We start from the raw sequence: 17,486 nt of genomic DNA, 5'->3' as shown, positions 1-17,486 counted from the left end.
TGTTTATTGTTAAGATTTTTACAAAAATGTGCAATAGTGATATTCAAGCAAGGTTACCAGTTACACTCAAATCTTATATTGTTTGTGACTAACGCTGGGTTTGTGGTGTACAGTATGTACAAGATGAAAGAAGTTGGTGGCTATGGTTTGTCGCATCTGTCATTAGATTTACAATCAAAACCTTCCTGTTTGAGATAAATAATCAAGGCATCTTCAGTAAGGGAGTGAGTTCATTTTATTTAACATTACAGCAGACACCCTAAGATACTTCTCCAGCACCCCTAAGTGTCTGGACATTTATTGGCACTATTCAGTTTAGTTTTTATTCAAAACAACATGAACATTTGTAAACGTATTCCTTTACATTTTACAGTGCATGTATCAGTTGTATTATTAAAGTCATGGCCTTGGACTTGTTGTCAGACACATGTATGCAAAGCAGTGTCATGTAAAGTCACAACAGTCAAATTGTTTATACATCTGTCTGCCATGGATTTTCACACTACAAATTTTGTTTTTTCTAGGTTAGTTATTTTTCTGCAAAAGAAAAGATTTTCAATAAAATACACAAAAAATGTTTGTTTTGGATGAGATTGTGGAAGTTCTGAGACCTTGACTTTTGGTTTGCCCTATGGTTTTGATATTTTGATTACAATAAATTACCTGGCTTTGATTTTCATCCTAATAAATAACAACTACAGTGAAGTATTCACATTGTGCACTCTTTATTATGTTGTAAATATAATTTTAAATAGATTAATTTGCCATTTTTGCCAATCAATCTATACTCAAATACCCCCAATGACAAAGTGAACACGTTTTCAGATTTTTTTGCAAAATAATTGAAAATCTGAAGAAGTCTTTCATTCATATAAGTGTTCAGACCCCTAATTCAGTACCTTGTAGAAGCTTCACACAGCTGGAGTTGGGTAGCCCATCCCACTTTTCCTGGCAGATCCTCTTAAGCTCTACTATTTTGGGTGAGACGTGTCTGTAAATGGCGATCTTCAGGTCTTTTCACACATGTTCTATGGGCTTTAAGTGTGGGCTTTAACTGGGCCACTCAAGGACAGTCAGAAAATTGCCCTGAAGCCATTTCCATGTTATCTTGGCTGCATGCTTTGGACCATTGCCATGCTGAAGGGTGAACAGTCACCATAGTCTGAGGTCACATGCAAGACTTTTTAAATTGTATTCGTCCTACACTCAGTTGTCACCAGTCTCCCTGTCCTTGGCATAGAGAAGTGCCTCCATAGCATGATGCTGCCACCCCTATACTTCACCAGAAAGATGATATTACACAGGTGATGAGCAGTGCTTGGTATTTGCCAGAGGCAGTGCTTGGAGGTCTGCTCATAAACTTTAATTTTTGTCTCATCAGACCAGACAATGATAGATAGATAGATAGATAGATAGATAGATAGATAGATAGATAGATAGATAGATAGATAGATAGATAGATAGATAGATAGATAGATAGATAGATAGATAGATAGATAGATAGATAGATAGATAGATAGATAGATAGATAGATACTTTATTGATAAGGTGCTGCTGAGATGGTTGTCCTTCCATTAGGTTCTTCTATATCAGCAGAGGACATCTGAAGCTCTCTTAGAGTGACCATTGGGTTCTTGGTAACCTCCCAGAACAAAACCCTTCTTTCCCCGTTACTCAGTTTAGCCAAACAGGCTATTCTAGAAAGAATCCTAGTGGTACCAAACTTCTTCTATTTTACAATTACTGAGGCCACTCTGCTCCTAGAATCACTCAAAGCTTTAGAAATGGTTGAACAATCTTGCCCTGATCACTGCCTCGCCTCACCCGGAGAGATCTGTAGAGACTCCCTTGGACTTCACATCCTTTTTTTTTTTATTTTTTTGACATGCAGTTTGAATTGTGGGACTTTATATCCACAGAGGTGTGAGTCTTTCTTGACAGTGTCCCATTAATTCAAATGACTATGAGTGGACTCCAGTCAGGTTCTAGACACATCTCAAAGGAGAATTAAACACCTGACCACAGTTTGGAGTGTCACAGCAAAGGGACTAAATACTTACATGAACAAGAGATTTCCGGTTTTGATTTATAATAAATTTGCAAACGTTTCCAAAAAACTATTTTCACTTTTTCATTGTGGGTTATGAGAGAAAGTTGAAGGGTAAAAAATGGTAAATTTATCCATTTAAAATTAAATCTACAACATAATAAAGAATGCACGATGTGAAGGGGTCTGACTATTTTCTGAATCTATTGTAACATTGCATTCTCCAGCATTTTTTCTACTCAAAAATAAAATAACATTGAGCTCTAAAGTTTGATCAATTAATGAATTGATCAAGTTAGGTCAAAACATTGAGCACTTCTTAGATTTCTTGTCATGAATGAAAATAGCATTTTTTTATGTCTAGATCAGCCGCCTTGTGTCATTGGCAATAAACTACTCATAATTCAAGAAAACTGGCCACTTCACTGCTCCTTTGGCTGGCTTTTGGTAACATTAGCAGCTTCTTCATGTCATTCCAAAATTTGTTTTCGATACGATATTGATAAGAATTGCAAAATATGTTCAGCATGTTGAAAATGTGCAGGCTGGTCTCATTCACTGCAAAACCTTAGTCAGCTGCTCAGCTGCGTCTTGAATATGAAATTTTGTAGCTGCTGCCCCCATGCAGGGAAAGAGTGGTAGCTGCATCTCCCTCCCTGTTACTTTGATGTGGAGGCTAAATGTTTGAACCCATTATTGACATCAGCAAGACCAAAGCCGCTTTCACTCTTTGACAAATGTGTCAGACTGAACTAACTGTCACAATCCTTTGATCAAACATCACAATCTTAATAAGCACAAAACATTCTGTTAAAAAAGAATAGCATAAACTGGGTTAGGTTGCATTCTTGAAATAAATTATGAAACTTACCATTTTTACCGACAAATGACAGAATAATCTTGCTCAGCTCTCCCACCATAACGGCAAACAGTTCAAAGGTATAAACCTGAAAAACAAATAACAAAACTTATCGTTGAGGCCTGTGGCTGTCAATGGTATGAAAATATCAAGAAAATGAACAGTGACAACCTACTTTTAAATTTATATTTAGTTAAATTTCCCTTAACTGGTATAAACCACTACATTTTGATTGTTGTCCTAGTGCACTAATGACACTTTAAGGAAATAGTTAAAGAAAAAGATTACTCCTGGGAAGGTGGGCTCAATATAAATATTTTCATATTTATGCATTAATCAAGAAAGCATCAAAATGATATCAAATTAGCTACAATACTGTAAAGATACACATTACAGAACAGCCAGGTCATTTATCAAAAAACATTTTTGAGTTCTCCCAACCTCCGTTTCACATGAGCACAAAGGCTTCCAACCTTATTAATTGAGGATAAAGGCTTCCAACATTTTAACAATTTTTGAAAAATAGACAGGTCAGGTAAACAATCATTAATAAGATCTTAGAAGTAAAGTCCAGAGGGTCAGTAAAACCATAGTGTCCAGGAATCATACCACTGATAATGAATATTCACAGCATTGTTCATCAGGCCAATATGTTTCGGGACTCACCACTTCATCAGGGCTGGACAAACTAGAAACTAAAGACAAATAAATTCCACATCTCATTAAGACTTCTAAGTTCCTTAATGTGCATTTAGGCATTGTCACAAATGCACGTCAGAGGGTCACCTTCCAAGTTCTACACAGGTAGGTGATACCACCCCAAGCCGAGAGGGGGCGCTGCACCCACTAAATACCTTGTCTTGTGTCTGTTCCACAGCAAGGAAGGACTGCCCAGTGAGGGCGACTAACTCTGCTTCTTATGATTCCGGGAGTATAACTTCGAAACTGCCCCGAGTATAATGTTGCTTGAAGCTTAAAGCGACCAAGGAAAGGCTTTCCAGATGTTACACAGCTTGACACTGAAGAAAGAAGATTCGTCCACACGTTTACAAAGAGACAACTTTATTTTGTTGATATTATTGCTAAAATGCAGTCTTTTTATTTTTTATGTTTGTCCAGTAAAAGGGGACAGCCAGCTTGGCTTCCAAAAATGCTGTTATTGTACCGGCTTGATATTTCTCGGACCACCACAGCATGCACATAAAAGGATTTTACTTTTTTTTTTAGGACTATTATATCACTTTTCAAATGTAAATATCCAGTGACAAGCTTCCAAACAGGTCAGTGCTGAAGGTCAAGCATAAAATCTTTTTAATAACCAAGAACTTGCAGAATAATCACATTAAAGAAAAAAAGGCTCCTCTGAAGATGACTGTATCATTTATTAGACTAATTCTTGTAAACAGTGTTTAGGCAAGATAATAAAGAAAGCAGCTAACAGACCCTCCTTCCCACTGGCTCTTTGTTTATCACAATGCTTAACGTCTCACTGCTGTCTTGTGGGAACTCATCAAGTCATAGAGCATTTGCTTCTTTTCTTTGAGCCAAAGCCACCTGGACTCCATTGAAGAGCCATGAACTGACCAACAGGCAAGGACGTTGCAAGTTTAATACTATGGGCAGATGGTCACAGAGGTTGGAAACAATAAAACATTTTAGCTGCTGAGAAGCTGGAGAAAGAAAAATTAGCCGGGGATTATAACACCTGAGGGCAAAAAGCCAATCAGTTTTTTTTTAATCCCAAAATGTAATTAAATAAACAACTTAAAGGAGGGGCAGCACGGTGGCGCAGTGGGTAGCGCTGCTGCCTCGCAGTTAGGAGACCTGGGGAACTGGGTTCGCTTCCTGGGTCCTCCCTGCGTGGAGTTTGCATGTTCTCCCCGTGTCTGCGTGGGTTTCCTCCGGGCGCTCCGGTTTCCTCCCACAGTCCAAAGACATGCTGGTTAGGTGGATTGGCAATTCTAAATTGGCCCTAGTGTGTGCTTGGTGTGTGGGTGTGTTTGTGTGTGTCCTGCGGTGGGTTGGCACCCTGCCCAGGATTGGTTCCCTGCCTTGTGCCCTGTGTTGGCTGGGATTGGCTCCAGCAGACCCCCGTGACCCTGTGTTTGGATTCAGCGGGTTGGAAAATGGATGGATGGATGGAACTTAAAGGAGAAAAATTTGGACAAGAGCGTCAGTAGGCTTTGCACCTTAAGAACCAAGTTACCCGAACTATTCTATAACATTTCAGTAATTATTTACTGCTCTGATGCTGATCTTTCTGATCATAAAATAGGTCATTACGATAGCGATTGATGAGAAGAATTCATAATTAATTACAGAATTACGGTATTTGAGAGTTCCTCTAGAATGCATTTCTCTTACACGATTCAGCTCAAAAACCAATCACCATATTGGCCTCTCATATATTTTGAGTTTGATATTTTTCTGTTTTAGCTCTAGATCGTCCTCAAGAAACTGTGACACATAGACACACACACACACACACACAGACAGATACACACCTATCATTGAGATATCAATGTTCTCGTTGTCAGGGGACCCTTAAACATCGTGATTTTTTGAAAACCGGAGATTGAATCTAAAGCTTTCGCTCCCCCCTGCCATAGACAATAGGTTATAGTGGGAGAGGGCACAAAGCAAAAACACACACACACTGAACTAACACACGATACTAAAGGGTTCAACCTGGGTTTTATCTCTGGTTCAAGTGTGTGTTTTTGAATTGATCTTTTGACGTATTTGTTTTTTTGGTGGTGACAAACACTGAAATTGAAATGCTTTGCACAGGTGTGTAAGCTTGTTTTATTTTATACAAATACATGAAATGTCAGTGTTAATCACAGTACAAAAATATACACTCATTGTATTGCATGTAGAGCTGTGACTGTCTACTCGTCAGCTGTTCCTGTATTTGCTGTATGTCACCTAAACCCCTCTTCTTCTGATCGGTCATGATGATAATTAGTGCTGAGTGAACCCCATTGAATTCGCAACACCCGTAGTTCAGCGGAATCACAGAAATGTTCAGAAACCTCTTATAACTCAGTGAAATGCATTTTAATCAATGGGGAAGGAGGAACTGAACTAGTTCTGAATGGATTATAATGGTGCAGTGGTCTTTTAATTGTCCCAGTGGGCTTGGGAAAAGTCTGTGAACAATTCTGGACCAATTATTGTGACCAAAAATGTGATCTAAGCTGTGAGGCAGCATTGCTAACCACTGCACCACAGTGCCTCAAACAACACAAGACACAGACGGAATGAACACTACAAATAAAATACAAGAAAGGGCCACAAACTAGAAAGAAGTAAATAAAATACACCACATTATGCTGAGGGAGTGCCAGTCATGGGGTGCACATTAGCCATGCCCCAAAAGTGGCGCCATGGGACGTGTTCCATTGTTTGAAGCTGCAGCTCCTGGCACAGCGGGATCATCTTTTTTGTCACTCCCCCAGGATGACACGCAGAAGTGCATCCTGAAGCGTGCTTGCCACATCTCTGGAAGATTGCTTTTCCTTTGCCGGTGCAACTGCAGGCTAACAGCGCTACAGTGGAGTGCAGTCATGCTATAAGCGCCTGTCATCAATGGGTGATGCGAGGAACATTATAAATGCAGGGAACTGTATGCCTGACTGCTGTGTCCATCTAGAGGAGAGTAGCAGATCCCGCTACAATAAATAACCGTGCTGTTTCCAGTGTTGTGCATGAACTAGTTCAAAAGAGTGCATTCTTTGAACAAGCTCATTTTTCTAAGAATGGTGAACTTAACGTAACATATTTGCCAATGAAGAATTGAACGTGAGCTAGTTCAGTTTTATGTGATATTCTGGATTTGGTTTAATCATTTTGCCTTACCCTATAATGTAGGGGTGGAGCTGAATCCGAATACGGTATTCAGATAAGCACAAATAGTGGATTTTTGCTAATATTTATTTTGTACAAATTTTCTGCCATTTATTTGTATTTGGAAAAAGTAACGTAAAATCAAATCGGCACTGTCTGTGTCTGCCTCCTTGTGCTTAAGCTGCACCCCGCTGACACAAGCACGCAGTGAAGCTCCGCTTTTGCTTTTAGGAAAACGTTGTACTTTGTGAGGCCACTTTATATTTTTCCCCATTGGACATGCAATGTGTGATGCGAATTTTGACTGATAGCGTAATACTGTAAGTTAGTTCACCTACACGCTGTGTCATATGGTTGGAAATAGAGCAGTAATTTATATGTATACTTGCATCTATTTAATTTCTTTTTCACCGGGAGGATATTAGCATATATGGTTATATGTGTTTGTTGATGGGTATAACTCAATAAAGTGTATCTAAATTAAAAAGTCTTCATAACTATTGTATTTTATTCAAGAACACTGTAATAACCTAATATAAGTCATGCAAAATTGAAAAAAGTAAACTGATGGGTCATTTATTCTCACTCCTTAAAAAATACAAACTGAACTGAACACGAACTAGTTCAAAATCGAAATGGTGAACTATGAACTTGAATTTATTCGTTTTAATCTGTGTGAACTGAACTTTGAGCTTGTTCTTGTGAGGTATGAACTTACACAACACTGGCTGTTGATTAAAGCTGGTTTTGCTAAAGTACTGAGACTCTGCCTCGTGTTTTGGGGTGCAAGGCTCGTGCGTCAAAGTATGTTGACAGTGTTAGTAATATTGCAAGTTTTTTGTTTATTTATTTAAATCTATGCGGAATGGACATCTAACAGTGCTTCTCAACTTTTGTGTCTTTGGGACACATTTTTACCTTTTTAAGTTCACTGACGACACACATAAGGCAATCGAAGAGCCCAAGGGGTTGAAAATAACCATGAATGGGAAACGAGTGCAATAAGAGATGGGAGAAATATCACGTGACACTGTTTGGTGGACAGGGGTGGGAGGGCATGGATTCAGTGCATCTCAATTACTGAAACTACTTTTTTTTCTCTATGTTCTTGTGACACGCCAGCAATAATCTAACAGTAGGCATGTGTGAAAATTCTGCGCATGGCTGCTTCAGCTCTGTGATGTCATATTGACCTTGTAAAGCATCATGGGGTGCATGGAAAAAAATGTTTGCCTAAGCCAACTGCATGTCAATTTTCTAGGGAAATATTTTCCAAACAAGGTCATGGAAAACACAACATTTTGCTGCAAAAATGCTTTGGCGAGTTTTGCCGATCAACACTAGTAAACTTAAATAGTTTTGACCTGCACTGGAAAGAGACACCCTATGATACAGGATGTTCACAAGAGAAAGATATCCATCCATCTATCCATTTTCCAACCCGCTGAATCAGAACACAGGGTCACGGGGGTCTGCTGGAGCCAATCCCAGCCAACACAAGGCACAAGGCAGGAACCAATCCTGGGCAGGGTGCCAACCCACTGCAGGAGAAAGATATCTGTATATATAAAATACTAAGGGTTGTATCTGTCTGTCAGGCGATTATTCATGAACCATTGGGGCTAGATCCTTGATTTTGGTCTTATTGAAAGATTATGACAAGCTACACATTGGTGAAGCAAGAAAATGTGACTAACATCAACCTACACAAAGTTAGTGTGGTTCGCATCTTTCTTAAAGCAAACTGCATGCACAAACTGATCGAGAAGATGACATGACTGTGAGAAAATGAAGAGCAGTGACATCTGCTGAGCACAAAGCAAATGGCAAACACCAATTACATGATAGGAAGAAGAAGAATAACAGCCCCAGCATCAATCTGGTACTCATGAACTACTGAGGTTGAAACCTTCATTTTGGAAAGACCAAAGGTCCACATGTTTTCTAGTACTCTATTAAGTTTCATGACAAAGTGGGAAGGATTCAAGCCAAGCAATAAGCAATTACATACAGTTTGACGGTTTCAAGACAAAAAAAGACTAAAATTCGGAAATGTTTGTAGTCCAGTGAACAGCTGCAGCCTGTGCCCATAGTGGCCAACATGAGATGGAGCAAGGCAGTTGAGATGGAGAACTTATAAAAGCATATGTACACTGGTCAGTAGAGAAATTCAAAGGATTCTGTGCAATTGAATAAAACACATATTAACCTGAATATTTAAGATGATAAACAGATTAATTGTGCATAATATGCACAGGACTGGCAATATTTTCTTAAAATCCAAGATAACTGAAAATGTAGCCAAAGTAGCACATTTACATTGCAATAAATATGGACCATCAAAAAGAGAAATAGTGTTTACTACCATTTTTAATATTTGCTTCTTATTCCAGAAAATAGACTGTATTATCTAAGTTAATTGCAATTCATTGTTTAAGCATGTTTTATTCTTGATGGGTTACTTTATCATACAATGAAGAACGCTTTCCCACCTTGATGCTGTCATTGTGCTCGAGGGTCCGCAAAGGCCACAGCAAAGGCCTGTCTCCAGTATCACCGTGGCTCCCATGAATGCCCAATAAAACCTGGCCTGGGCTGGCTTTATTAAAAAAGTCACTGCTGAATACAGACACGTGATAGGCAAGCACTGTGAAAAAATATGCAAAATGAGTACGATTTTAGTTCCATATTATGTTCACGAACATACAGTAGATAGATAGATAGATAGATAGATAGATAGATAGATAGATAGATAGATAGATAGATAGATAGATAGATAGATAGATAGATAGATAGATACTTTATTAATCCCAAGGGGAAATTCACAAATCCACAAATATTCACTTACTTATCCTGTGTAGGGCTCTATGAAAGAGGTGATACTACAGAAAAGCTAAAAGAACCAAGTGTGTTTGTGATGTGGAGTTAAGAATCACCAACTAAAGGGTCACTGCAGTGCAAAGTTAAAGTAGTGAAGCGAGCTGTACAAGCCCCTGTGTGAAAAAATCTTGTTCTCCACTTCAAAATGGCACATCACACACATTTCATGATAAAATAATTGATTGGCGGCAGGACGATTGAAAATGATGTTGGATTTGCCATGTCTACATGCCAACCTCTGACTCTGCCTTTGTGCTCACATAGCATATACACACATTGAGTTCTGGGTAAGACAAATGCGACGCTAAGTGGTTCAGTTAAAAAGGGGAGGCCATCTCCCAAGTCATACCCAAAACTGTCAAAACACGTTGAAGTCAAGGGGGACAGAGGAATCTACCTATTTTTGAGTGGATTATAATGGGGCAATAGTCTTTAAAGATAGCTAATCTGCCAACTATGCTGAACCGATTATTGTGTCCAAGAATGTGACCTGAGCTAGGACACAGCAGTGTTACTAACCAGTGCGCCTCTATGCCTCAAAAAGCACAGGATGCAGACAGAACAGTAACTACAAACAAAATACATCAAAATGCCACAAACTAACTACATATATATCATTGTGCTCACCTGGTTCTAATTTTTGGAGCACTGATTAGCCATGCCACAGAGTTAGTAGCTCAAACCAGTCTACATGTCCCAGTGGCCATGTGGCTGGCCTTGTGTTGGGTCCATATAAGGGAGTGGGCACGGGCCAAATTCATGTGCAATTAGCCACGTGGCTATCACTGAGTCAAAACAAACCCTAAACCCTGTGAGATAATAATAGTAACAAATGATTGATCTTTTTAATGGAAGAAAAAAGTGCAAGCAGTTGTGGCCTTGCACCCCCGAGGCTTCATTTACCAAGTTGTCTTCTCTGTTAAGGGGCCGGCATAGTCCCATACGCAGCCATTTGGTTTCACGTACCCACAAGTTCAAATAGCCTCCCGACAGGACTTTGTGTTTATCTGACCCTACTCTCTGGAGACAACCTGTCTGTTCTATTTATGAGGCGGAATTACCTGCTTTTATTTTTCAGCTTTGAGGTATTAGCAACCTCTTGTTAGTCCTTTTGGATATTAATGCTCTCTTCTGAGATGGTCATCCATCCCTGAAGCCTACTGGGTTACCAGGCCTTTACGATGCTTGTGCCAAGGCCACACAATCCTCTCCAATTTCTACTATTGTCCCTGTCTATCAAGTTTTCTGGGGTATCCTGCACATCTGCACATGACCCTGTGTTCCCATCTTGATTACCTCATGTATTGTCGTATTGCTTACCAATGGTGGTCTCTTGTAGGGATTTTCCCCATCCTCTTGACAGGTGGACACCCTTCACTAATATTTACTTTTCTTATGTCTCCAGGGCTTTTAGCTATTTTTAGTACTCATCAAGCAGTACTCCTCCATTCAGGGGATTCAGACCCAGCTTGCCAGGACATTCACCTATAATCCATTATTGTGAGAACAGTATATAGAATGTCACTTTATAAACCTCCCTTAATAACTAACCTTCTCCTTAGAGTAGCTTTTTTTATCAAAACATTTTTTTTATAGTCACAACATTTAATGTGCAGTATATATCAATGCTCCACTGCGGTGGACAAATTTACTGAAATAAGCTGAAACTCTGGCAGCTCTCCTTGGTTTGCTAGACAAATTGAGTGTAGTAATGATTTTATAAGAACCTACTGTAAGGATAATTTATTCCAAATGACTTTAAAATGTTCCCAAAATCTACACATTGAGTGTATCAGACAGATTTCTACTTACGTGGAAGAGCAGGTTTTAAAGGCCACTCCACTGGGATTTCCAGCCACCTGTCCCCATTGGAAGTTAGGGGCAGTGACTCATTCACACAGCAGACAAATGAATCCAGCGTGCGAGGATTCAGCATTTTAAAAGAGTAGAGAGATACTCCGGCTGCTCTATCCAGAGCACTGCTGAATCCCAGACGGACTTTAAACAGCTCACCCAGGTCTTCAGGAACATTAATCTACAAATGAGGCATGAGTAAAATGTACATGCATTATTTATAATTTTAATAGACTATCTTCCTCAAAGTGACAGAGGATTCATTTCAGTTAAAATCGTGCTAGGCTCAGTATTTTGCATAGCTGATGGTAATTATATGCCATGCTAAACATTATAGTGGATGCAAATTAACATCTTCCTTTTTATTAAAAACAAAAAGATCAATGTGAATTAATTTTGAACAGATTTTAAATATTGAAAAGGCAGAGTAAATATACTTAATTAATCCTATATGCAGTATAAGATATGTATGTACTCCAAAGATACGTTCATAGTTCTGGTTGTTAATAAAGAAAAATAATAACATCAGTCACTTCCGATTTCAGGGAATGTAAATATAAATTAAATGATTGCTCGGCAGCATATTGGTTTACAGCACAGCAAATTATATTATATAGACAGATATTTCATCTATGCACTTCAGAGTCGCTGCATGGATGTTTCAAAGAAATACAATTTCATACAGTACACTTGCATGTAATATTTTTAAATAAATTGCTCACTTCATGTGTTCTTCTCTGGTTGTCACTGTGATGTTCACCACTCAGAATGAAAGGCATTGATCTTCCTAGTGTCCCGTACAGCACAATAGTTAGGTCCAAAGCTGCTTCTGAAGTCTTTACAGTCTCTTTTTTGTGTTCAACTAAGTCTATCTTCCATAATCCTTCTACAGAATACAACCAAACAAATACATATTTGCTACAAATAATAGACAGACAATGGAACTAAAAGTTAATTTCATTAAAACTTCATACTAATTAAGAATAACATTACAGTACACATAATAAGTGTCATCTGCAGTGGGCTGACGCCCTGCCCAGGGTTTGTTTCCTGCCTTGCGCCCTGTGTTGGCTGGGATTGGCACCAGCAGACCCCCGTGACCCTGTAGTTAGGATATAGCGGGTTGGATAATGGATGGATGGATGGATAATATGTGTCATTGGTAGAGTAGCCAGATTCTCTTGACGTCAACAAAAGATGGGATGCCATCCACAACAAAATCATCTGAAATTTGTTCACTGATTATATGTCACCCTCCATAAATGACATGCCTGGGGATTGTCGTCTAATCCTAATTGTCACTTTTGTTCCCTGCACACCCTAGGTACATTAATGAATATGTTTTGGGACTGCCCTTCTGCATTTTTGCTTTGGGGCAACTTACTTTCTTTCTCTCTGTTAACATCCCCTTGCTTCTCCACATTTTTCTACTCCTAGAGTTTGCCTCACTTCATCTGCTTTATAAAGATGAAGTGAGCATATAAAGCATTAAGTGGCCGAGGTCCGGCTTACTTGTCTGAACTTATCATGACTTACAAACCAGAGCGCACATTAAGATCTTAAGATGCTGGTGTGTTTATGGTTCCAAGGATTAATAAAATAACAATGGGAGGTTGAGCTTTTAGTTACAGGGCCCCTAAACTGTGGAATGGTCTGCCTGCTACTATAGGGTGTCCCACTCGGGAGTACAACTTTAAAAATGCGAATTACTCTGCAATGCGTGCATGTATCATCATGCAACAAGGTTCAAAATATTCCTTATTTAATGAAGAATTGATTCTCTGTCATAAAGAGGCGGGCACTATAGCGGGCGCCGCTAAAGGGCAACAGGACGGGGCAACGTGCCATACCTCTCATGCCAGTATGGAAGAGATCCAATCGTTTTTTGGAGACAGGGTGATCTCAAAAGGTTTGTGGCCACCTCGATCGCCCGATTTAACTCCCCCAGATTTTTTTCTATGGGGATATTTAAAGGGCAAGGTTTATGCAAGCAAACCCAGGACCATCGAACAACTGAAAGCAAACATTGAGCGTGAAATTGTTTCCATCGACAGTGACATGTTGCAGAGGACATTCTCAAATATGGAGCGTCGCGTTTCCTTGTACGCGGACGTTGGGGGAGGACATTTTCAGCACCTTTTGTAATGTGGACTTGTTTTCCACTAAATTCAGATATGTTCAGTTCTTACAGCTCGCCTTTACGTTCACGCGTTCGCGAGTAATTTGCATTTTTAAAGTTGTACTCCCAAGTGGGGCACCCTGTATAAGAGATGCCCCTTCGGTCTCAGCTTTTAAATCCCGGCTGAAGACTCACTACTTCAGTTTAGCATATCCTGACTAGAGCTGCTGATTAACTGTACGTACTGCATCTCTGTTGTTAGTCATTAGCACTAAAACATAAGTAACATGATAGTTATAATTGGTTACCAACCCTCACCTATTCTGTTTCTCTTCTCAGTACTCAAATGTGGCAGTGCCACGGCCCACCTGCCAAGTTGTTTTGCCTGCCTAAGGTAAAGTCATCCTTGATGTAGGATCGCAGGAATCGTGAGAAAGAGGGGTCCTTTCATCGGATTGGCTGGCCCAACGCTGTTTCAGTCGTGGAATGGCCAAATGGGGGAGGCAGCTTGATGGATGAGGTCTCCAGGAGTCTAAAATTATCCAAATCCTATTATGTGATATCATCTACTGTTAAATTCTGCTCCGTACTTCTAAAAAATTTTTATTTTTTATTGAGGATTTGTTCTGTTCTGTGTATTGTATTGTATTGACTCCCCTTCTTTTGACACCCACTGCATGCCCAACCTACCTGGAAAGGGGTCTCTCTTTGAACTGCCTTTCCCAAGGTTTCTTCCATTTTTCCCTACTAGGTTTTTTTGGGAGTTTTTCCTTGTCTTCTTAGAGAGTCAAGGCTGGGGGGCTGTCAAGAGGCAGGGCCTGTTAAAGCCCATTGTGGCACTTCCTGTGTGATTTTGGGCTATACAAAAATAAACTGTATTGTATGGTATTGTATCTGTCTGTCATCCAGCAGAAGCTATTTATGTTAGGGACAAACCTTAGTAAAGTTGCTCTTGCCTATCGCTGGAAATCTCCTGATGTTGCTTCTCTTTCCATTAAGAAAGTCTTCCTTTTATAATCTGATCTATTTAGAATATGTCAGCAGTGATGATCAATGGGGCATCTGACTCTTCATAAATGGACTGATATGGTACGGATGGTCCAAGCACAGATGCCACCTTGTCCTGGCTGCAGCCCTGATCCTTAGTGTTTCTTCTTCATAATGGGGTTGGTGATATGCTGTTACCATGCTTGCTGGTCCTCATGGACTCCTTTATTCTGTTTGTTGTTGTCAATTTGAATGTGGCAGGTGTCACGAATGCACATCTGAGGATCACCATCCAAGCTCTTCCCAGGTATGTGAGGGGCCCGAAAGGGGGCACTGCCAATAACATTCTTATCATTTTCTTCTTTCACAGTCTTGAGAAAGTGCCCAGTGAGGGCAACTGATCTCCACCCCTACTTCCAGTCCCAGAGCTTCAAAGGAATGACCACCTGGAAAAAGGCGTCATTAATCACAGTGAAGATCTAACAAGAGGAGTTCCAAGTCTGAACACCTATTGGCAGAGCCAAAATATTTAGACGCTACTTGGCTACACGGCACTTACTTTTGTTGTTATTTCTCACACCATTGAGCATTGTTTTTGTTTTGGACTTTATTAGTATACAGTACCGCAAAGTATTCCGGTTTCATTGATCCTTCTTCAGTAGAGTGACCACACAGGATTAGGTTTGGTTTGGTTTGGTTAGGAAGGATTGAGTTGGGTTGTCCTGTGTTATGGGGTGGTGTGCAGGGATAGGTAGGTGCCGGGCATTGGGTTTTATTTTATTTTAATTCTTGTCAAAATAGTTTATGTTTTTCTTTAATGTGCTGGTTTTCATCCATTAATTCTGCCTGTCATTCAGATTTAAATAAAGATGTACAGTGAAAAAAGCAAAATAAATAATTAATAACGCTCCAAATGTGAATTTCTTCACATAAGGCGGTTGCTGATAATGTGTGGGGTGGGTTTTGGCAGCAGTGACATTCCGTGTAGTGAGTTTTTTTTGTGGAGAAAACAAATAACATGTGCATTAGTGCGTGTCTTCATATGAAAAATTATGCTGGATGTAAAATTTTTAAAAAACATATTGCATTTTTCCGCAGCGATTTTAACCAGTGGCATTAACAGAATTGATTTTACTGGTGTGCTACACATGAAATGCTTTGTGCAGAAAATAACACAGGAAATAATGGAAGTGTGAATGTGGCTTTGAGGAGCACAAGTTATTGTTTTCAACTCAAAACGCTTAAGATGTCCCCAAAATTAGTGTTCTTTTTGTCTTGGAATTGCAAAATTGCCTCTGTGAGAGAAATCACAGACAATCATGAAATGTTGTGAAACCAACAGGTAAACCCCATATAACTGAAGCAAAATGTGGGTTATAAATATGTTAAAAAAGAAAAAGAACGTCTTCACAGATGCAAGTCTCAAAATTGACTTCTTCAAGATGGCAGAACTTTTAGTGAAAAGGACTTCCAGCAGGAAGAGGCGGGTCCAGGTGCCCCGACACTGCAAGTGACGTCAAGAGTGGTAAAGCTGTCAAACTTCCAATCTTCAGAAGGAGGAAGAGCCTTAAGAGCCTTTAAGCCGTCCCCAATGCGCACACATGTGACACCTGTAAATGTATTTTGTGGGTTATATTTTGCGAAGCTGTACGTCAACTGAAAATTGTCTGTTCACTCATTACTAAAGGTAACATCTTCTCTAGGACATGGGCAGCTGTAGAGCAATCTGACAAGGGTAGCTTTCTGTGAATAATAAATTAATAAATTAAATACCCACCAAAGTCTGCTAAACAGGAAGAATAAGCAGGGGATCAAATAGTAGAAATGAAAAAATTATCTGAATAAAAAAGGCATATATAATTTTAAAGATTTTTTTGTATTATTAGAAATAGATATCAGTGATTCTTTGTAGCTGTCACTCTTTGTTATTTCCTATGTGCAACTTCACACCTCTTGTTCGACATTGGCTAGTGATGGCATATGGTGTCACCTGGGACCCATTTTAATGTTAATCACTTGCTATTACAGATAATTGATAATGTATTTGTCCCCAAAGGGAAGTTAAGACTTTACAGAAGTCTAAGAAAAATAGAGTTGTAATAACAAACAAGAGCCACCAGAACCCAAGACACGCACAAGAACTACTGGCTTAGCTAATGATATGTGAGCACCTTACTTGTACAGGAATTCTGTAATCAAGCATCTTCGGACTTAGTCTTGCACAGCCTGCATTTTTTGGACTTTTCTTTGCCTTCCGGAAAGTCTGCCCTCTCTTTTATGGTTCCTGCTTTTATTTCCACTTTGAGCAGCATTGCTGTCTTCAAAAGGATGCAGCTTGTGTGAAGGCCAAAGGCAATTTCTGAGACTCTTGTCATGACTGTCTGCATCCAAGCGTGGAGTTAAATAAGTCTCAGTAAGAAAACAACAGTTTGGCTATAAGACGGTGTCACACGTGTGACTGGGCGGCAGCTAGAGGACCTAAATAATAGTAGTACCATGCCAGACCAGGGGGTGGCGAGCTGCACTAACTTTCTCTGTATGTTCTCTGCAGACTATCCATGGGAAATCCCACTAGGTGCCGGCGCTATTGATGATGCCACTTCTGGCACCGAAGACATCACTTCCGGTTCTGGTGCTATGGATGACATCACCTCTGGTCTCAACAACATCACTTCTGGTTTTGGTCCAGATGACGTCACGTCCTGTCATGGCCTTTAAAGCCTCCATCTTATCAAACTAAAATCAGTTCTGTTTTGGATTTCAAACTGGACACAACTCACCAAAAAAATACCCATTTGCAGCCAGAGCATATTATATGGGTGGCTGCCCCAAACCTTTGATGTCTCTTGGCTATCTTTGTTACATCAATTATACTCCCACCCATTTGAAAA

The 17,486-nt window shown here is 39.7% G+C and overlaps 1 protein-coding gene across 1 annotated transcript in view; it reads right to left on the bottom strand.

The window, feature by feature from the left end:
- Positions 1 to 17,486, bottom strand: part of LOC114653043 (lipoxygenase homology domain-containing protein 1-like) — a 394,200-nt gene that overhangs the window by 77,160 nt on the left and 299,554 nt on the right. The window contains 4 exon segments of the mRNA XM_051929357.1: positions 2,919 to 2,994; positions 9,248 to 9,402; positions 11,448 to 11,670; positions 12,212 to 12,375. Of these exon segments, the coding sequence (XP_051785317.1) occupies positions 2,919 to 2,994; positions 9,248 to 9,402; positions 11,448 to 11,670; positions 12,212 to 12,375 (618 nt within the window).

This window comes from Erpetoichthys calabaricus, chromosome 6 (assembly GCF_900747795.2).
Source record: "Erpetoichthys calabaricus chromosome 6, fErpCal1.3, whole genome shotgun sequence".
NCBI lineage: Eukaryota > Metazoa > Chordata > Cladistia > Polypteriformes > Polypteridae > Erpetoichthys > Erpetoichthys calabaricus.
The sequence above is the reverse complement of the archived record's forward strand: the minus strand, read 5'-3'. Positions and strand labels throughout refer to the sequence as shown.